At 43.0% G+C, this 19317-nt stretch overlaps 6 protein-coding genes across 9 annotated transcripts; 2 read left to right on the top strand and 4 right to left on the bottom strand.

Moving 5' to 3' along the window:
- Nucleotides 1–154: 154 nt before the first annotated feature.
- On the top strand, nucleotides 155–2169 carry LOC108128547 (E3 ubiquitin-protein ligase MARCHF5). Its single transcript, XM_017246224.3, has 3 exons — nucleotides 155–946; nucleotides 1009–1205; nucleotides 1274–2169. The coding sequence occupies exons 1-3, from the start codon at nucleotides 383–385 to the stop codon at nucleotides 1713–1715; spliced, it is 1203 nt and encodes a 400-aa protein (XP_017101713.2). The 5' UTR covers nucleotides 155–382; the 3' UTR covers nucleotides 1716–2169.
- A 1174-nt stretch (nucleotides 2170–3343) lies between these two features.
- LOC108128889 (uncharacterized) lies at nucleotides 3344–6523 on the top strand. Its single transcript, XM_017246748.3, has 2 exons — nucleotides 3344–4065; nucleotides 5921–6523. Exons 1-2 carry the CDS (start codon nucleotides 3847–3849, stop codon nucleotides 6065–6067), a joined length of 366 nt encoding a protein of 121 aa, XP_017102237.1. The 5' UTR covers nucleotides 3344–3846; the 3' UTR covers nucleotides 6068–6523.
- Nucleotides 4213–7928, bottom strand: LOC108128888 (E3 ubiquitin-protein ligase TM129). Its single transcript, XM_017246746.3, has 2 exons — nucleotides 7201–7928; nucleotides 4213–7144 (listed from the first exon to the last, which is right to left on the bottom strand). Exons 1-2 carry the CDS (start codon nucleotides 7831–7833, stop codon nucleotides 6566–6568), a joined length of 1212 nt encoding a protein of 403 aa, XP_017102235.2. The 5' UTR covers nucleotides 7834–7928; the 3' UTR covers nucleotides 4213–6565.
- A 513-nt stretch (nucleotides 7929–8441) lies between these two features.
- On the bottom strand, nucleotides 8442–10418 carry tub (interleukin 1 receptor associated kinase 4 tube). The gene is made up of 2 exons (XM_017246220.3): nucleotides 9774–10418; nucleotides 8442–9703 (listed from the first exon to the last, which is right to left on the bottom strand). The coding sequence occupies exons 1-2, from the start codon at nucleotides 10240–10242 to the stop codon at nucleotides 8820–8822; spliced, it is 1353 nt and encodes a 450-aa protein (XP_017101709.2). The 5' UTR covers nucleotides 10243–10418; the 3' UTR covers nucleotides 8442–8819.
- Nucleotides 10419–10898: 480 nt separating this feature from the next.
- On the bottom strand, nucleotides 10899–16549 carry Cont (Contactin). 2 transcript variants are annotated; one of them, XM_070280775.1, is made up of 8 exons: nucleotides 16477–16549; nucleotides 15027–16001; nucleotides 13287–14972; nucleotides 13055–13221; nucleotides 12128–13000; nucleotides 11906–12074; nucleotides 11712–11845; nucleotides 10899–11653 (listed from the first exon to the last, which is right to left on the bottom strand). In XM_070280775.1, exons 2-8 carry the CDS (start codon nucleotides 15916–15918, stop codon nucleotides 11360–11362), a joined length of 4215 nt encoding a protein of 1404 aa, XP_070136876.1. In that variant the 5' UTR covers nucleotides 15919–16001; nucleotides 16477–16549; the 3' UTR covers nucleotides 10899–11359. The 2 variants fall into 2 exon arrangements, with proteins under 2 accessions (XP_070136876.1, XP_017102212.2); XM_017246723.3 differs by having other exon boundaries at nucleotides 16342–16548.
- Nucleotides 16550–16766: 217 nt separating this feature from the next.
- Sfxn1-3 (Sideroflexin-1-3) lies at nucleotides 16767–18931 on the bottom strand. 3 transcript variants are annotated; one of them, XM_017246649.3, is made up of 6 exons: nucleotides 18840–18931; nucleotides 17928–18270; nucleotides 17726–17843; nucleotides 17504–17665; nucleotides 17323–17450; nucleotides 16767–17264 (listed from the first exon to the last, which is right to left on the bottom strand). In XM_017246649.3, exons 2-6 carry the CDS (start codon nucleotides 18238–18240, stop codon nucleotides 17020–17022), a joined length of 966 nt encoding a protein of 321 aa, XP_017102138.2. In that variant the 5' UTR covers nucleotides 18241–18270; nucleotides 18840–18931; the 3' UTR covers nucleotides 16767–17019. The 3 variants fall into 3 exon arrangements, with proteins under 3 accessions (XP_017102138.2, XP_017102137.2, XP_070137284.1); XM_017246648.3 differs by having other exon boundaries at nucleotides 18836–18908; XM_070281183.1 differs by lacking the exon at nucleotides 18840–18931 and adding an exon at nucleotides 18340–18532.
- Nucleotides 18932–19317: the final 386 nt, after the last annotated feature.

The raw sequence follows: 19317 nt of genomic DNA on the forward strand, positions 1-19317 counted from the left end.
GGGAGGAATTTTTGATACATTTTTTGTTTGCTTCCAAAGAATGGGTTTGCGACTTAAATAAATATTGTAAGGACATTCAGGACATTCAGCATTTTTAAAACCCCAGTGTGACCAGAGCGACGCGGTGTGCAACAGCCCAGCCCAATCGAACAACATCTACCTGGTCACACCGAAACCCCATCGGATGTGGCCTGCGAATATATATCAAATTATTTTAATTTCGCCTTAGTTTCGTTGAATCACATAGTAAAAAGGTTTACATACGCTTGACACAGCAGTAAAAATCTAGAATCGACCAAAAACTACCGAGTCGACGTGCAGAAATCCGACTGCACGCAACTGAACAAGCCCAAAGTGCAGCTGTGTGATATTTTCAGCGACGATGTCTGACAAAGCCGCGGTTCCCCCCTCCGAAGCAGACGCTCCTGGGGGCGGCGGCCCGGCTCCAGAAGCTAGTGATGACTCGACAACCGTAACAGTGGAGAGCGTTTCAGCAGAGGTCGTATCAACCACCGCTACTGTTGTCCTTGCCGACAAGGCATCGAATGATGTTGCGACTTCCACAACCGTTTTGGTTGGTGCAGAACCAGCAGAAATGGAAGCGGAGCGCTGCTGCTGGATCTGCTTTGCCACCGATGAGGACAATCGGCTGGCGGCTTGGGTGAAACCGTGTCAATGCCGCGGCACAACCAAGTGGGTGCATCAAAGTTGTCTGTATCGCTGGATAGACGAAAAGACACAAAAAGGAAACGCCCTGCGTTCCGTGTCCTGTCCGCAATGTCAAACGGAGTACATAATTGTGTTTCCGCAAATGGGAAAGTTTGGCGGTGCCCTGGAGGCGATGGACAATCTTATTAAGCGTCTTAGTCCATTTCTGGCAGCTGGCTTCTTTGTGGGATCCCTATACTGGACAGCTGTTACATATGGAGCTGTCACATTTTTGCAGGTAACTTGCATTCAGTCAATCCACTACTACTTTCCAGTGCAAACATTGTTTATTATTTTTAGATCGTTGGTCATGAGCATGGTATGTCTATAATGGAGGCAGGCGACCCTCTAATACTTTTGATCGGATTGCCAGCCATACCTGTTGGGCTGGTACTCGGCCGTTTGATTCGCTGGGAGGACGCCTTGCTGCGATTGATTCGAAATCGCGGGACTGTGGTCCGAAAGTTTCCATTTGTGAACCTTATCTATCCGAACCTGTAAGATACTAGCTGTGCTTCTACATACGTTTGTAACAAAATCTGTTTAATCCGTAAATCTTTAACAGCAACCAAGAGGAGGAGCAGCAGAGCGCCAGTAACCCGGCTACACCCGCCTTGTCTGATCCAGTATCTGCCACACGGGTCTTTTGCGGGGCCCTTCTTCTGCCCACCATATCGTCCATTGTTGGACGAATTTTGTTTGACTCTGTAGACAACACACTGCATCGCACTCTACTCGGCGGTCTAACCTTTATTACAGTAAAGGGCATTCTGAAGATCTACTTGAAGCAAAAGCAGTATGCCCGCCGCAAAAAGCGTCGAATTGTAGACTACACGGAGGAGAACATTCGCAATTTTGTTCACCGCAATAATAACAATGCCGCTGGTGGCGGACGCCAGGACCAGCCAAATCCGCCACAGCAGCAGCAACGACCAGTGCCAGCGGCGTCCACACGCGATCGCGAACGTGACCGCCAAAGTGGTGAGAGTGGCGGGAGTGTTGTCTAGAAGATAGCAAAAGGAAGCAAATAACATTTTTAAGTGAAGGCCATGTGTTTTTTTCTACAAGTTATCGTTTGTCTCTTTAATTCATTGTTTTACCTTTCGCACGTGCAAGGATACGCTTACAAACGTACCCTTTACAATGCGTACGGAAAGGTTGGAATTCTGGTATTGCTTCTTCAGAAATTATGCTAAATTTATTGTTAAAGTGCACTGTGTGTATTGACCAGGGAAATAAATGTAAATTTAAACAAATCGCCAAACTACATTGGAAAATATTTTGTTACCATTAACATTGTATCCGCCATGTCCCTGCTAGATTTAAAAACGATTTAGTACATAAATATATGTATAGGCTTCCACACACTTTTGAATTTATACGTTACCACTTTTGTAAAATACAAAGTTGCCTATGTAAATAAATGCTAAGCCCTTGGCTGTGGGTGAATTACAACCATAATATCCATTACTCGATTCTTTTGTAAAATAATAAGGTTCGCAGGTTCTTAAAAATACGATTTTAGATAAGATAACTAAGGTGCATAAGATTCGATTGTTGGTAATAAATACCTAATACCTAATATGTTATACCTCCCAAGAAAGTGTGAATAATGCAGATATATATCATTTAAGCCGGCTGCGATGCTGAGTCACTAGATACCCCACCTCATTCCCTGCTCAGTAAATGAAATCTATCCACAGATGCCAGCCTGCATTTCACCAGGAGCCAGATACGTGGATACATGTGTATATATGTAGATACGTTTTGTACATCTCATACATCTAACGTTTCAAAGTTTGCTTGCCATATCGACAGAAATACTGTTAAAGAACTGTCCGAAGTGAATGCTCCAAAAAGCGATCTAATCATTTATAATTGTTGGCAAGTTGTGTGTTAGTTTTGTCTATTTGCGCTTATCATCGACAGAACAGGTATAGCGCAACTTATCGGTGTGCATTTCGAAGATTGGATGAGGGAACTTGGTATTCTAGACTGATTCACAAATACCCTTTTAGAGCCAGTCAACGCATATATGACTTTAAAGTACTTGAATTATTTTTAAATGTATTTTAAAGATTTTTATTATCTGAAATTTCGAAAATTCTTCAGCCTGATGAGGATTAGTTTACAATTTAAAGGGGTTTACACTTTTAAGGGATATTTTAGAGTATTAATAATTGTGTGTTACTCTTCCCCGACACATGTATGTACAAACATACATAGGTTTATAAAACCGGGGGCTCAGTGATGTCGGTTTTGGCCAGAAGCTGTCTTGGGCTTATTTGGTTTTTGAATTTTAAAACTTGAAAATAAATAAATATACCTTTTGGAATGTATGTCTTTTTTTTATATTTTTATTTAAACATAAGTTATTTTCAACTTCATTTATTTTAACTTCACTTTTAAATTAAAGTTCTGAAAGTGTTTTATTATTTGGCTTTTAGACTTATCATAGCGATAGCTTTTTGGGCCTTTTTTTGAGCCATTCTTTGTGTTTGACAGTTAAGAATTTCTTTTTTAAAATCAAATATTAAAAATTGCCTTATATATATGCCTTAAATGGAAAAATTGCACACCTTCTTTTATAATCTTAGAATCCACACCTTCAAACACACATATGTACGAATGTGAATTAATTTTGGCTATAAGCTGAGAGTTTGTTGTGAGTAGGCCTTGCCCGGCCAGCACAGTCTCGAACTTTTAGGAGGAATCTCACGGTCTGGGGCTTGCTTTCTTTCTCCATCTCCTTCTCCGTCTCCGTCTCAGTCGGAGACAACAAAAGTCATCGCCGACTCCAACGAACTGCGTTTGTTCTTTGTCCCAGAGAGCTGGCCTGGAGCCAGCACCGTGCAGCGGCCGCTGTCGTTTCTGCGCGTTTTCGGTTAATAGCTGCTACGATGGGAACTTGTCGGCAGTCGCAGACCACACGCGCCACGGAAACAGTCGAACACTGGGTGAACCTGAACCCAGTGAGAGCCCTACCGTCATCGTTGTCGTCACTGCCGCCGCCTCAACTTCATTTGCGGTGCGAGTTCGCCTATCGGTTGTGTTTTTTCGCGACTTCTCTTATCAATTCCAATTGAATCGGGTCGTATCCAAGCCTGTGAACCTTTTTGGTGAAGGCCACCGCCGCCGATGAGCAACACAATGACAGCCGCCCACGAGCCGACAATACATTACTTGGACAGCGTCCTCAACGAGGAAGAGAACCGATGCGAGTATAGCCATCAATGGCGCAACTTTTCCATTTCCCGATCTGGCCGCTTCAGGTCGAAAAACAAGAAGCGGGATGCAGTGGATGGTAAACTTTTTGACGTAAACAGTTCCTCCGGATCCTCGAAAGAAAACGAAAAGGTGCGCCACTCCCACTTAGTCATATTTATTATCAATTTCTGCGACCCATATTGCAGAAAGCGATATTCCATTAAAATAGAAAACTTTATCAATAGAGTGGGAACGTTTTTAGGTGAGGGGTTAGTAAAATAATCTTACAGCCAGAAAATTAGAACCAATTTCTATTTATTTCAATTCGAAAAATTAGGAATATTGCAGTACATAGCGGAATTAATGGGTCCTTTATTTGGGTATACAAATGAGTGGTTTTTAATATATTTTTCAAGTGCGCACTTCTAATAGAAGCTCCCATTTTTGTGTACTTTGCCCTTAGGTAAGAAGTATTGCCAAGATTTATATGTAAAGGAAAACTAAGCGATAAGATTAGATTGTAAAGGGACTTTTTGATTTTATTTTACGTTATTCTAGAGACTTTGTTAAAGAAAGATATGGCAAATTATTTGTCTCGACGTAGAATCCCTTAGTATATGCATTTAGGTGCAAAAGAACCACTCAACTCCCATGAAAGGGTTATATAAAAAGAACAATTCGACAAACTCCAGACAAAAGGCCCAATAAAAATCTCATAAAATGCGCTCGAAACATTGCGCACTTTTCGGTACTCTCGGTATTGTTTGTTTAATTTGGCAAAAGGCCTTTTATCACAAATTGCAAGTACAGAAGGTAAAAACACAAGCGAACCCCACAACAAAGCGGCCGTCGAGTGCAAGATCAATATACTATGTATACGAACGTGTTCGTTTGTGTTTTGGCCGCGTTCTGGTTTGCATATTCATGGTTTGCTACCCCTTCCCCCCCCCCAGTTGAAACACACACCTTTCCTTATAAATTCGTTATAAATTTACTGGCGTCACGACGACCCCTTCGCAAAATAAGGTGACTAAATTTCGGCATATTACACATACTATGTATGTATTTTGAGGGTAAAAAGTACCCAAGAGTCGAATAAAAAGGCACGCGAATGAAGTAAATTTGGCAACGCATCAATTTCATTACCAAGTAAATTAATTAACGCAACATTTTGGGGGGATGGCTTCTGTTTGGAGGGGTGTGTATTATATACTGAGCTTCTTACGCAATGGAAATGCATTGACCGATCGATTGACTGCCGGATTGTTAACTTGTCCAGTCATTACCGTCTGAGCATTGAACTTGGAAGAAATATAAAAACACCATATGGGTCTCTTATTCATCTTCTATATAAAGCATATCACACTTATGATAGGAAAGATGCTGCAGCTTTAATATCCTTCTATCATTCTACAGTGAATATGAGAGAATCTACTTAGTCTGTAGGGTTTTTTCTAAATTGCACTTGTTATATTCCAAAATTAAAAGGTATCAAGCAATGAAAGACTTGATTTCCTTTAAAATTTCAATAGGAAATAGGCAGCAAAATAATTCCCGAATCGTACTCGAAAGTTTTTATTAGTTCAGCCATATGGAAGACTCTTCAGTAATCACTATCAGATATTGAAAATAAAAACCTTCTTATCGATACACCAAAACCAATACCCAAAAAATATAGCAACAAATCGCAACCCGTTGTCACTGGCTAACATAGGGGAGTATGGTTCGTTCTATGGGGAACGAATTATATATACACCAATAAGTGGCTGTGCACGGTTCTACGCCAACCTGTCAAGAAAGCTTTTTGAATAAATGCGTTGGAGCATTGATTAAAATCAGGTGCTAAGTCATAAACTGACGATGGAACATGTCTTCTGATTAGTTTTGAGCGTCTGTGATTGTTGTGACCAGTGACGATAAGTGGCTTTCTTTGGGCAAATTTACTGCATCTATTATTTCGTTTATACCTCTGACAGCTCTGTTTAATAAGCAATTTATTTTGCAGATTTCGGCGCGAAACACTTCCAACAGTGCTATGTCGAAGCCCTCGCCCAATGGAACTTCAGGGTCCTCCACGATGACAGGAACATCGACACGAAGTCAACGCGACAAGGCGGAAAGCTATAAAAGTTTTTACGAAACGAATTTATAGATAGACGACATCTTAAGCTTTTGGCTATACTTTCTATTCGTATTCCCTATATAGTCTACAATGTCATGCACATATAGCATGGCATGACGCTTTATTGTTTCAGATTCTGGTGAGATAGGCAAAGATGGAAAGGTGGAAAGGCAAGGGACTTATTGCAATAGTTTAGGGAAGACGATACTCTTTGCGCAAATGATCTGATGTCCCTTGGTTTTAATATTTAATAAGGCATGTGAGCACACAATCACTTATCTCTTTCCATGCTTGGAACGATCGTACTTAAGAAAAATTCTTATCTCCTGCATGCTAGTTTGCTTAGATTTTAAAAGTATTAAATCGTGATAATTGCACTAAACTATATGCATATCTTTAAGTTTATATCTATGTTATTGTAAGTCTTACATTTAGTCAAAGTGGTTACAATTGTATCTGACCAATAAAGAACGAGGTTCAATTTAAGAGTTCTGTGCTGTCTATCAGTTACCTTAACCGAGTATCGAATCACGACAATGTAGTCCCGCTGGGCTGGGTCGCTGATGCCGTATCAGATTCTCTAATATAGCTTACGTCCAGCACACAGAACTTCGCACGGCACATCGGGCAGGTGCACTTCTGCTCCAGCCACATCTCCCGATCCACATCCGTTTGGCGTGCAGCAAACCACCGGGCCAAGCACTCAACACACCACATTGGCCGACAGTAGCAGTTGGAGCAGCAAGCCTCCTCTGCTAGGGGAGCGCCGTTGCGATCCACGTCTGCGCATTGCTTGTGGATCTTGGTGTTCGGTTCGTTCAGCATGCACGCGAAGCACTTGTCCGTCGTTGCATCCGCGCGAAAGACTGGGTTGAGGGCGACTTGGGCCTTGAACACATCCACAAAACGATCGATGACGTTCCGGTGGAACTGTATGTTGGAAGGAATGGAGATGGGTCGTCTAACACGGTCCTCCAGATTTCTGAACTCCAGCGCGTTGATCCGAATGTGAAAATCAGATACGCCCTGCCGCATCGGCCGCACTATGATGCTGATCATCTGCAATGTGTCGTTCTGGTCGTGGTGCGAGATGTTGTACGTCTCCGCCTGTAACGAAATTAAAATATACCAGCTTCGAAATAAAGGAGACTGATGTAACTGACCTTGGCTACACTAAGCGCGGTGTTGCTCTGGTGAGCAAAGTGGACATTGTACAACGTAGTCTTGACAATCCAGTTTTCGGTTGCAATCACAGTGCTGATAGAGTTCAGTTTCTTTTTGTATATTTCCGGTCTACGGAACTCGGTTCCAATGTCGCGGGCCACAGCACTGTAGCTTCCCTGTGAGTTCGAGTACTTGGACAGGGTCTTGTTGATTGGATGCCGTTTCCAGTTCTGTTGATGCCAGTTAAAAATTAGAGCGGGAACAGCCAGTACGGCCAGTACACTAAACCGTTGCGCAGTCTTCCAAGTAAGCGTTTTAAAAGCAACTGCCTCCTGCGGCATAGGAAAATCAGGGTCGAGCTCAGAATCCTCGAGGGGTTCTTGGTTGGCGAAGACGGAAAACTTGAGTCTGTGAATTAGAAAGTAAGAGAACGGCAGGCAGGAGTGCACGAAGAGATTTAGCGAAGTTCGGCGGAGATGATATCCCACAAAGTCCAGGTACTCGTCACCCAGGAACCGCGCGAACAGCTGCTCAATGGTGAAGCCCAGACGCTGGAACTCTTCGGGCGGATATATGATGACCATACAGAATAGGAAATAGAACAGGTTGAAAAGCAGTTCCGATTCGTCCATATTGCGAATAATTTTGGCTGAATTCCTATTAAAATAGCCAAGAGGCGCTGCGAGGTGGTCTAGTCTAGGAGTTTCAGGGTTGTTGCATATCGATATTTGTTTAAAAATAAAACAATTAATCGTTTTATAGATTTATTCCCAAATATTGGAAATTTATTTTTTTTAATGATATTTTAGTTGATTAATCGGCTCTATAAATAAGATAAAAATAATATTTTATTTCATCTTGGCCCTATGAAGGGATACTATACGTCATATGTATATTACATATTTACTGTCAGGAAACTTTTTTACATTTCTCCCGTGTAAAATAAGCATGTAAGTAGAATGTAAATAGGGTAAACCGGAAAATAAACTAGAAAATCATTATTCAAAACTTTTTTTTCCTCTCTAATACGTTTTAGTAAATCTTTTTAACTTGCCAGAGAATATATTAAATATTCGCTAATATTCCTATAACTATTTTATCACATTGAAGTACGAAGCTTAAAGATAAGAAACATTATTGAATTTACTCCGACATTGGTCTTTAAGATGAAGCCGGAAGAACGGCTGTTAAGCTTAAGGCATCCTGCGGCTTTAATTGCATAATTCATATCACCGAATAAAGTTAATAAAACAATATTTCTTTTTCAGTATATTTATACATGAAAACAATGTGTACTTAGTAAAAGATACAAAAATCGTCACAATAGGTTATTGGCTTATGGCTTGCTTGAAACGGAAATATTTGATATCGCCGCACTTGTCATGGACTATGTCAGTAGCCGTGATATGGATAAAAAAAACAATAGTACCTCAAAGTTCTTAGATTCTATGGAATCTTGTGCAATCGGCACAAGATGACCAGGTCCACATTTACACGCCGACGTCGGCAAACATCAAATACATGCAGGATGAATAACATAAAACTTAAGCTAGTTTGTATAACGGAATGTCTCTCATGTGGAAATCGTTTGTATGGACGGGCGCATCCGGAAATTTGCCTACGAATGCAGTTCACTCAGGTTTGGAATATTTCCGCCATATTCGTCGTTCGAAGTCGAACTAGAGTCGTTGGTCATTTCGAAGCTGTTATCACCGCTGGTGCCAGTCACCGTTGTCAAGCTGGAATCATTGTTTGAGTTCTGTTGCTCCGAGGTGCTCAGATTTTGTAGTGAAGCATCCGGGTCATCAGCATCACATTCGTCTTCGTCGTTACTCAGGCTGCTTGAACTGCTACTATTAGGGGGCGAGTCCCCTCCATTGTTGCTATTCAGATTTAAAGCGCTTATCATGGGCAAATTGTTTAAGCTCGTTTCCGCTGCTTCAGTCGCTGGCGGTCTTATCTGGGCAGAATTCTCAATCAACAGCGTAATTTTGGGTATGTTTGGTGTGCCAACTAAGCTATCCTGACTGTTTGTAGGACCCAAAGAAGTGGAATTCGTTGTTATTGAAGATGTTGAGTTTGCTATGAGTATCGACAAATTTGGGATGTTTTGCGGTCGAGGCTGATTCTCCTGCTCCGCCAATTGTTCGGTGCGGTTGAGAATTGTTAGATTAGGTATATTGGGCGTGGTTGCCGACGTAGACCCGGTCGCAGTCGATTCGGTGGCAATGTTTGAGCTGGTAGCGTCCCTATGCAGACGAGAGGCACGGGGCGGTGCTATGGGAGGAACAGTCTCAGACGGTTGGGGCAGGCTTTTGTTCCGCGACATCATATGCTTGTCAAAGTTGTCCAAATTAAGGCCAATGCTTCCCAGGGCAGCCTGATTTGCAGGACTCGGATTCGGTCCTTCGCCGTCAACATCCATGTCTTCGTCAAGAAGTTCCGATAGGTCCAGACTTATAGGTGCTGCTGGTCCATCGGAGGGGCGATCTGGCTTGGGCTCTTTTGTAAAAAAAAATCAAAACGATAATTGTTTGAGATAAGAAATCATCAGAATTAAAGCCAAGCTTACCATTAAGAAAGTCCAACGCTACGAAATCGGCTGCACTGAACAATTCCGCCTCAACCAGGAGCTGAAGCAGGACACCCACGGTTGGGCGCTCTTGAAATTTTCCAGAGGTCTTCCACTCATCGATCATAATCTCGGACTTGCTCTGGTCGGGCGCTAATCTGTTAGCCGCCTCGTCAATTTGAACAGCGTCCTGAGTTGTGTACTTGTACCCTTTCTTTATAGCATTTGGATAGTTTAAACCACCGGCAGGGCTTGAAGCTTGTGAATCCAGACCCCTTGGTATTATCGACATGAGCTTGCGCCAACCGACGTTTTCGTCAAGGATTTTGGACAGCCGGTAAATATCATTGTCCTCAACGCGACGGAGTTCTGTGGTGCGCAAGTATTTAGGAGACGATTGCAAGGAGGTACTGCTCCCATTTCCGTGCGTTCCCGCTCCACACCCATTCCAGCCGTTTGTCTTGGACATTGTGCTCACCTTCCGCCGGTTGTCTTGGGTACCGTGGGCGGATCAATTGTTCGTCTATTCAGGAGTCCAGATCGAACTGGCATGCGTTATAAAATCATATTAGCTTTAATTATACTTTTTGTGCAGAAACAGTGCTATCTTTTATTCCTTTACGGGCTGAGACACAAAAACAAAAACGGTCACATAGACATAGAGATGGGGAAATTCTTATTTTTATTTCGATATAAAAGGGCTTCAACACAGCGTTCAAAAATATAAATATTCAAATTAAATATATTACTTTTAATTTATTTTAAAGTTTTTACACAAAAAATATCTAAGATTATATTTTGCAATTTCTAAATATTGTTTTCTTTTATTTAAATGCTATTTGAATAAAAATGAAGATGAAAGTTTTAAAAGTACCGGATATTAACCATCATTCGCTTATTTATAAAATAAAAAAAGTGTCTGCTACCAAAAATAATTTTTTTGTTTCCTTTTTTTAAACAACTTTTTATTAAGAAATGATTTTCAATGTAGAGTCTATGGTTGTGACTCATTTTTGAATAGTCATTTACTGCATAAATTAAGCCCACAATCTTTTAATAGATTTAATGTCTCAAAATAATCATTTCAAAACTATAAAAATGTCTGAATAAAAATGCGTTAAAATATATTTGGTACGAAAAATACAAATTTATTTCTTTTTTCAATAAACTTTTAAATTGGACGGAAATACATTACAAAGACACATTAAATCATGGCGAACGGAATTTGATCTTATTCTAATAGACTTTTTCGTTGTTGAATCCAAAATACTCTCAAAAAGTACTGTAAAAGTTACAATGTTCCCCCTTTGGGCTACTTAATCTTATATAAGGTCACTTTCCTAATTAGTTATCATATGTATGAACTATCATTTCGGTGCATAGGCTTTCAAAAACTGCCTAAATCGCTTAATTCGTTTTGGTTATATTAAGGTTTTTAAATTAAAACGGAATGTTGATCGGTATATCCACTTAAAAAAAGAGACTCTTGGATTCATGGTAAACTATGAGGCTGTGCGCTTCCTTCTTATCTTGGACGTTTTTGTTTCTAGCTGCCTGATTAGCTGCATTCAGATTTTGTGCTCCGTTCAATGTTGGGTGTAAAAAAATGTGGAGATGAACAGTAACGTGCTCAAAATGAGGGCCGTGTTAATGTTATGGCCATGACGCGTATTTGCAGCATTACGCGTTGTTTTTCCCATTTGGAAGCGCAGCGTTGGACTTGACATCCGGCCGTCACCTCCGTTGCTATAGGCGAGGACTCGCATGTTGTAGCTCTTTCCTGGCGTTAGAGTGTTGATGTAGGACTCCAGTTTCTGGCCAATTGGCACTATGGTATTGTTGGCTGTGATCATGTTTTGGTCCGTCTCCCAAATACGAACCTAACAATGAAGGAATTATTAGTTAATGTTGCTTTCAGCGATATTTTTTTCTGCTTACCTTATAGCCTTCGACCGGTTCCTCATCCTGCGAGGGCGATACGTAGCGCCATACAACTCGTACCGTAGATGGGTTTATTCCATATACATGTACGGATGATGGTGGTTTCTGTGGGGCCTTGCGATACGTACGTTCTATAAAGAATTGCATTAATATCAGTATTGGTCTTCTTTTAGGTGTTTTATGCGCCTTACCTTCAAAGCGTTCGCTCTCTGGGCCTTCTCCAGCAGCATTGTAAGCCATAACTTTAACAAAGTAGTATGTATCCGGCTGCAGACCCACGATCAGGGCCCAGTTTCTTGTGGTGCGGGATAGATAGTAAACGGCGTCTTCCTCTTGGTGAGTGGTCTTCCAATACTTCAACTAAACTCAAACTGGTTAATAACTAAATCAGAGAGAGATACAAGGATTCTTACCCTATGACCAATCAATTTGCCGCGAATGTTCTCACGGGACATGTCAATCGGCTGCCAGGTGACATTAAAGCAGGTGGAGTTGAATGCAAGAGCGAATGGCTTCTGTGGAGCTACTTGCGGCATGTCTTCGGCAGAGTGTATGACCGCAATTCCACTCTCTGGACCCTTTCCAATACTGTTGATGGCCTGAACCTTAACCTCGTACTCAGTATAATAGTTATTGAGTGGAATGTTGACCACAGCTACGCCAGTGTGGTCCTGCTTGTTAATTTCGTCTGAAGCCCACTCCAGGGCGCCCTTTAGCTTCCAAAATACTTTGTAGTGAATGCCGTGACTGTGCTGTTCTTGCGGCAACAGTGGGTCCCAGGTAATGGTCAGGTCACCGATCTTGCCACCACCTCCGCCCACATTTCTGGGCGCGATGTACGGCTTGTCTTCATAGGTGCTGTAGATCGGCGACGGAGCGGAAGGTGTGCCGATGCCCAGATCGTTCACAGCAGTTACACTAAACTCATACGCCGACCAGGGTGTCAAGTTAATCACTTCTGCCTGCTGACGAGAAGTGTATCGATCAACCTCACGCGCCTGCACGTGGGTTGACACATTCACCCAGGTTCGGTTCCAGTTGGTTCGTCCAAGGATATTGTAGTAGCGAATGGGTCGGCCGTTGTTAGACCCGTCTACCCATTCAATAATAGCCTTTGTTTTACTGATCTGAATAACCTGAACTCCACCGGGAGCGCCTGGAGCTCCTTCTATGACCACACTGGTCTTACTGTTGATCTCATTGACTGCCGACTTGACAACGCACTCATAGTCTCCGGCGTCCCGCATGGTGGTGTTGTGCACAGTCAAGCTATTCCATTCCACAACCTGAAATTCTACAGTCAGTGCACTGCTAGAGGAAGCATAAGGCAGTCTACTTACAATGCGTCCGGTGCCATCATGATTGTTCTTTAGGATCTCCCCGTTATGTTTCCATACATAAGCTATGTCCAGCAACTCGTCGAAGGCCGCCTCACAGTGAAGGTAGATTAGGTCATGTTCCTTCGTAACAATACGCTGGGGTGGGGTTTGAATGAACCGAATTTCCTCTGAAAAAAACATTATTTTTGTAAGATTTAAGCTACAAGTGGCAATATAAATAGGCATCTCTTACGCAGCACAATAACGCGAGCATAGGACTCATCCGTGCCGGCCTGATTTGAGGCAATGCATGTGTAGACTCCCTCATCATCCCGGGACGTAGGTGCTATAGTCAGGGTACCACTTGGCAGGATGCGCCGATGGCCACCGGAGCCCAAGAGCTGGCCATCCTTTTTCCATTGGAACTTAGGACGCGGAGCAGCTTCAGGATTACAAACAATCGTGGTGTTGCCATTGTAGACGGCGTATACCTCGGATTCGAGAGGATGCTTCTTAAAGGACGGTTTCATGGAAAGGACTCGGAGTTGCGCCGAGGAGAAAGAAGTTTTCAGCTGATTTTGGGCACCGCATTGGTACATGCCTTCGTCCTTATCCTTTTCCAAAAATTTAATGGTTAGCACATTGTCCTGGATTATGTAGCGGTCGCGATTGATGTTGAGGGGATCTAGTCGTTCAGCATTTTTGTACCAGGTATAGTTTGCGTCCGGGATGGCAAAAGCCTCGCAGATAAAGGTGACGTCGCTGTTGTAATCTTTGATCATGTCCTTGAGAGGAATCGTGAACTCGGGACGCATCTGAATGTTTAGGTGGATGCTTTTGACCAATGTTTTGTGAGGATTGGTGATGGTGCAGGTGTATTCTCCGTTGTCGTTCGTGGTGGCGTTCTGGATGACCAAAACACGACCATAGTTGGTGACGTACGAGTTGCGCTGCAAGTGCTGCCCTTGACGGGTCCAGTTGTAAGATGGAATCGGATAACCGAAAGCCATGCACTCCAAATGAATGTCGTCGCCGGCGACCGGTGCTTCTGGGAACACCTTGGGGAAGGTGTTGGCGAATATCAAAGCCTGGTAATTACTGTTTGGCGTCACGCGCAGCGGAAAGAAGGGACCGTTGCGACCGGTGTCTGATACCAAGGTCTGCACAGTGCAGGAATAGTTGGCTCGATCTACAGTTTCGATGAAGGAGAAGTAAAGAGCGCCGTCACGGGACACGAAAACACGTTGATCCTCATCCACAAAGTTGGGGAAGTAGTTTCGCGACCAGTAGTAACGCACGTCTGGATAGTGCTGAGGTGGGTCACAAAATATCGACTTGCCCCAGTTCATCTCGCTTGTCTCGCCAGAGCGCTTCAGATTAAACTCCATTATGAAGCCAAAATTAAGATGCGCACTTTCAGAGCGCACGCGTCCGAATTTGTTCTCTGCTACGCAATGGTATGCACCTTGATCCAATGCCTGTTTCGGTTCATATATGATCAGATTGCCTCCCGAAATAGTGTAGCGGTCCTCCTTCAAAGGATCGATCTTTTGGTACTCCAATGTGTCGTTAACGTACACTTCGCGGTACCACAGGTATGAGGGCGTGGGAAAACCGCCAGCCAGGCAGCTCAAGGTTACATCATTGATTACACGATTCTTGTTCACGTCAAAGATGGTATCATTGGGTTGCTTCACGAAATAGGGACCCCTCGGTATGCGTTCCATGTCACGGATGTCGAGGCCGTAGTGGTAGGGACGCTTGTCATCTAGCTTGATGTTAACGTTGTCTGGACTGTAGAGAACCTTCGATTCGCAGATGAAGAGATTCAATTCGATTTCGTACGCCGGCATGAACATCCATCGATCGCGCTTTTTGGAAAACGCGTAGACAACGCGGTCTCGAGCGTAACCATTCTCGCCATACGGTTGATTTGGACCTTAAAGAGAAAAATCGTATTTAAAAGAACTCTTTTTTGATTTTAAAAACTTACCTATGAAGCCGCGTATGTTGTTCTGATTGCGTTGATTTACATTTCCCGGCAAGGGGTTATAAAACTGATTCGGATTATTGAGATTCTGGTTGTTTAGGTCGTTCTGAACCAGGAATCGGTTGTCGTGCAGGTCTTCGTTCTCCCAGGGGATCTGCTCATCGAAAGCAAACGAGTCTTCTATTTGTACGAGTTGGGTGTTGTCATCGTTGACCCAATTTTGTGGGCCTGTCTGACGGGCGGATATAAAGAATCGGTTCTGCCGCTGATTCTGAAGAATGAGATTCTTGAGTATAAATGCGTGCTTTTCCACATTGTCCACGTTGATCAGATCTGCATTGTATGCTTTGCAAATTTTCTTCGCTTCCGCCCAATTTCTCTTAGGGGATCGGATAAACCGGTAGCAGGTTTGCCTGAATGATACCCAGTACTCCGGGCAAAAGTTGTCCTCGTCGCTAAAAATGTCGCGATATCCAACTCCTGGTGCTGTGCCGACGGTGTTTCTGTTGAACGGGTCGTACTGCGGGCCAATACCGAGTCCTCCTCCAAGATTATTTCCAGGTCCACCGACATTGGCTCCGAGATCTAGCGATCCAGAGCCCAATCCTCGGTTTCCATAAGTGTTATAGCCATTGGGATTGTAAGCGTTGGGGTTCCGGTTGTCGAGGAGAGGATTGTCGAACTGGGTGGTGTCTGGTCCGGTCTGCTGGCCAGTGTACAACGGATTGTAGCGTGGCGTGTAGTCCTTGTTGTAGGTCGGCTGATATGTCTGCGGCTGCATCGGCTGTCCCTGCTCGGGCTGGCCCAAGGGCAGTTCCCCTGGCAGTTGAGCGGTTGCCAGTGCCAATAAAAAGGGCGCTATGAGGCCAAGAAAATAGAGACCTCTGCGTGTCATATTGAACTTGATGAAAACTTGGAATAGCGTGAAAATTTCTTCAGTTGTAGCTTTCCAACACACCAAAGCACATTTTTCTAAATCTGCAATAATTGAATCAATTGTTTATTTTCGAAAATAAAAGGTGTAAACAATAGGTTTGTAAACAAATCCACCGACCCCTAGCCAATTAGTGTTAGTGAACCAATACGTGTCGATGTGTGTCTGTGTCCGTGGAGTGAGTCTGATTAGGCGTGGTCATAAGCTTGGATTACTAGCTCACAAAATGTGTCAATAATAACTTCTGCTTTTACGATAAAATAACTTTTTATACTTAAAACGCACACGAGAGCATAGCTTTTTTATAAAATAATTAGATTGTTTATTTTTCAAGCGCCCCCGCCCATTCTAATTAAAGTCTCTTAGTCAACCAGCCAACCACACCTTAATTGGGATTTCGACTCCCTTAATTAAACGGCGTTAAATCTAATTCGGGGACACGGTAATATTGCACAAATATATTTCACCAAACCAAACAGATATTTTATTATTAATTTAATATAAATTATATAAACAAACCGTTAAATTAAAGTTGAATTAAATAAAAACAAAACTCCGCTCAAGCCGAGATGAGCAGATAGTCTGTTAGATATGAACAAGCTGCGATTGTGTATGCACTTTCTTCACGAAGTATCGATAGTTGTACTATCGACGATTTCCAAGCTGGTCACATTGGAATACTGTTAGAATCTACCGATGGCGAAACAACTGGAAATTATTCAAAAATAGTTTTAAAATTTTAAACTCAAAAAGGAAAACGAATGTTTATATTGATACGCTTAAAACAGATCTAATTGAAAACAAATTACTTATTCAACAAATAACATAAATTTATTGTTTTTTCACGTTTCGATCTATTCTTACACATACATTACATTCAGCCAGGTATATCTTGATCCATCCATATTTGCCTGAGAATTCGCGATAAATATATGTACGTAAGCTAGTAATAATCTCAAGAGTATTTAAAACTTAACTCAACATGCGACGCAAACAGAAATGCTAATAAATGCACTGCGAGGAAATAAACATGTGCCTCTTTGAAAAAAATGTTATCCCTTGTTACAGGCCCTTGTTGTAGTATACTGTGTCCAATTCGGGACGATCCTTCTTGATCTTGTCACGAAGATTCTCCTCAAGGTTGTCCACCTTGATTTCTGCACGTTGCTTGAAGAATGCACAGCCGAGGGGCGTGGCAAATATCAACACGAAACCGCAGAAGAGCACCTGGATGGGAGCGTTGGAGCGCGGGTACTTAGAAAGGAAGCCCCTCTTCTCAAGAACATTCATAAGCATCGGCGTAAGTGCTAGAAAAAATAAACCTTGTAATTTAATATTGCACTTATAAGAAGTCGAGCCACTTACTCATTCCAGGAATAGCCATTGAAATCCGACTGAGGATGACTGCCGAGATGCCTAGACATGCAGCCTTTTGGGAAATGCCCACCGTATCGTTTTTATCATCCAGCAGCACCACACCGTTTTGAAGCTCCCTGAAAGACACACCTGTTTCAGAACTTATTTTCTGTAGCTATTTAATACTTACTGCATCCGCATGCAGGGAATGTTGATACAATTAGCAGCACTCACAGCGACGAGGGGTACCAGGCGGCCCAGAAGAGGGTTCATATTCTTCACGGCCCGGTTCAGGGAAAGCGCCGTGACCAGAGCTCCTCCGGTTGCCAAGCAGTACGAGGTAATCAGTTGCCTATAGGCAGAGCGATTTAACTTAGAACAGGCGCACTTCTACTGCGGATCAGGTACCTACGGCTTGCTGATGGGCGATGAGCCCGAACGGTTCGTATAGTTGACAATGGCGTTGAACGTCTGATTACACCACTGCCAGAAGACGACGGCGCTCGTGCTTTTGTAGAAGGCCATCATCCCTGGGGACAACAAAACATAATACCCGAATTAATCAAATGGCGGAAGCAAATGGTTAAATAGCCTAAATTGAATACGGCACTCACCGCCGGTGATAATCGTGTTCATGGGGACCTGTGCCGACATGCGCCCAATGATCAACTGCTTTTCGCCCGTCTCCGGATGGTAGGCGGAATCGTACAGGTACTTGGCGCGCCACACATCATCGATTGTCTTGCACTCTGGTACGTCCTTGCCGGCTCTGTAATTCAGCACAATACGTCGGGCCTCCTCCAGTTTCGCGTTGGTGGTGAAAATATTGAGCGGGTTGGTGACCAGGAAGAAGTGCTTGGCCCTGCCCTCGTACGTATTCTGATCATATTTGGGCTTGTCGATATCAACTCTCGGAAGAAGGCTCATGGTATTCGGAGGACCGTCGATTGATTGTGCCTGCAAAGATCACACGGTTATCAGTGAGTTCCAAAATTTTATATTATTCGTTTTCGTTTATGCCACAACCAAACTAAACATTTTTTATGTTATCTCGGGCGCTGGGTGCACCGCTTATCAGCTGCTATTCTTGACCCAACCGCTTCGCCTTATCGCGTAAACAAGTATTGGCAAGAGGGCCTCTCCACGCACACCCACAATCACATTCTTCTGTATGTGCGTTCACTGATACCTTGATAGCTCCGCCTGTACATGTTTGTTTGCTTTACTTATATTTTTTTGATTTCCAAATTTGATGGCCAGTTGTCAGAACCGCCTCCTCCGATTGCGCATTTCAAAATAGGTGCCGTTATATAATTTGACCCTGATTATGATAAAATATTGATAAATCCATAAGCTTATCGGTGGCGCAAGAGGCCTCCGCACTCCCAACAATTAAAGAACAGGTAGCAGGTAGCAGCGAACAAACACACAATCGTGTGTATCTGGAGTGTTTACTCGTTGGGAGTGTGTGTGTGTGTGTGCGCGGAGAAAATTGACTATGTCCAGAAAGAAAGAAACTTACGAACCGATACTTGGCAGTGAAATTTTTCGAATGTTTAATCAGCGGTGGCGGTGCCCAGACTTGGCCCGCGCGGCCGCACGTCGTTCGGGGTTTTGACAACGATTCCCGAAGTTTGCCGAAGTAGAAGAGAGAGCTTTGGCGCCTGCTCAGGGCCGTAACAGCTGGGCTTGCCAGGTGCTTAAGCTTTCAGAATTTTTTATCACAAAAATATCAACGATGGGGAGTATGTGGAAATTTTAAATAAAAATTCCATACCGCATGTTTCTTTGACAGAGGCCACCGCATCCAATATATATTTTTATATTGGACTTAGGCGGGTTTACGTCCGGAACAACCATATCAAGAAGATCAAAACGATCCACCACACTTTCATAGAAAAAAGTTTTCAAAAAACACAAGCAATTTTCTTAAAAATTTTGAAAATGCATGGAAGGTCCATGTGGCCCACTGGGAAGGCCGTGTCATTGCTAATTATTATCCGA

The sequence above is a fragment of the Drosophila bipectinata genome, chromosome 3R (genome assembly GCF_030179905.1).
Source record: "Drosophila bipectinata strain 14024-0381.07 chromosome 3R, DbipHiC1v2, whole genome shotgun sequence".
Taxonomy (NCBI): domain Eukaryota; kingdom Metazoa; phylum Arthropoda; class Insecta; order Diptera; family Drosophilidae; genus Drosophila; species Drosophila bipectinata.

Bases quoted from the DNA above. Each gene is read 5' to 3' on its own strand.
- tub (XM_017246220.3), bottom strand. From the start codon at position 10,242: ATGTCCAAGACAAACGGCTGGAATGGGTGTGGAGCGGGAACGCACGGA. The intron at 9,704-9,773 runs GTAAGCTTGGCT...TTTTTACAAAAG, and splicing joins AGCGTTGGACTTTCTTAATG to AGCCCAAGCCAGATCGCCCC.
- Cont (XM_070280775.1), bottom strand. From the start codon at position 15,918: ATGACACGCAGAGGTCTCTATTTTCTTGGCCTCATAGCGCCCTTTTTA. The intron at 14,973-15,026 runs GTAAGTTTTTAA...TTTCTCTTTAAG, and splicing joins CAACATACGCGGCTTCATAG to GTCCAAATCAACCGTATGGC. The intron at 13,222-13,286 runs GTAAGAGATGCC...TGTTTTTTTCAG, and splicing joins TGCTCGCGTTATTGTGCTGC to AGGAAATTCGGTTCATTCAA.
- LOC108128889 (XM_017246748.3), top strand. From the start codon at position 3,847: ATGAGCAACACAATGACAGCCGCCCACGAGCCGACAATACATTACTTG. The intron at 4,066-5,920 runs GTGCGCCACTCC...TTTATTTTGCAG, and splicing joins CCTCGAAAGAAAACGAAAAG to ATTTCGGCGCGAAACACTTC.
- LOC108128888 (XM_017246746.3), bottom strand. From the start codon at position 7,833: ATGGACGAATCGGAACTGCTTTTCAACCTGTTCTATTTCCTATTCTGT. The intron at 7,145-7,200 runs GTCAGTTACATC...ATTTCGTTACAG, and splicing joins CCGCGCTTAGTGTAGCCAAG to GCGGAGACGTACAACATCTC.
- Sfxn1-3 (XM_070281183.1), bottom strand. The intron at 17,844-17,927 runs GTGAGTGCCGTA...TGTTGTCCCCAG, and splicing joins GAACACGATTATCACCGGCG to GGATGATGGCCTTCTACAAA. The intron at 17,265-17,322 runs GTAAGTGGCTCG...TATTTTTTCTAG, and splicing joins AATGGCTATTCCTGGAATGA to CACTTACGCCGATGCTTATG.
- LOC108128547 (XM_017246224.3), top strand. From the start codon at position 383: ATGTCTGACAAAGCCGCGGTTCCCCCCTCCGAAGCAGACGCTCCTGGG. The intron at 947-1,008 runs GTAACTTGCATT...TATTATTTTTAG, and splicing joins GAGCTGTCACATTTTTGCAG to ATCGTTGGTCATGAGCATGG. The intron at 1,206-1,273 runs GTAAGATACTAG...AATCTTTAACAG, and splicing joins AACCTTATCTATCCGAACCT to CAACCAAGAGGAGGAGCAGC.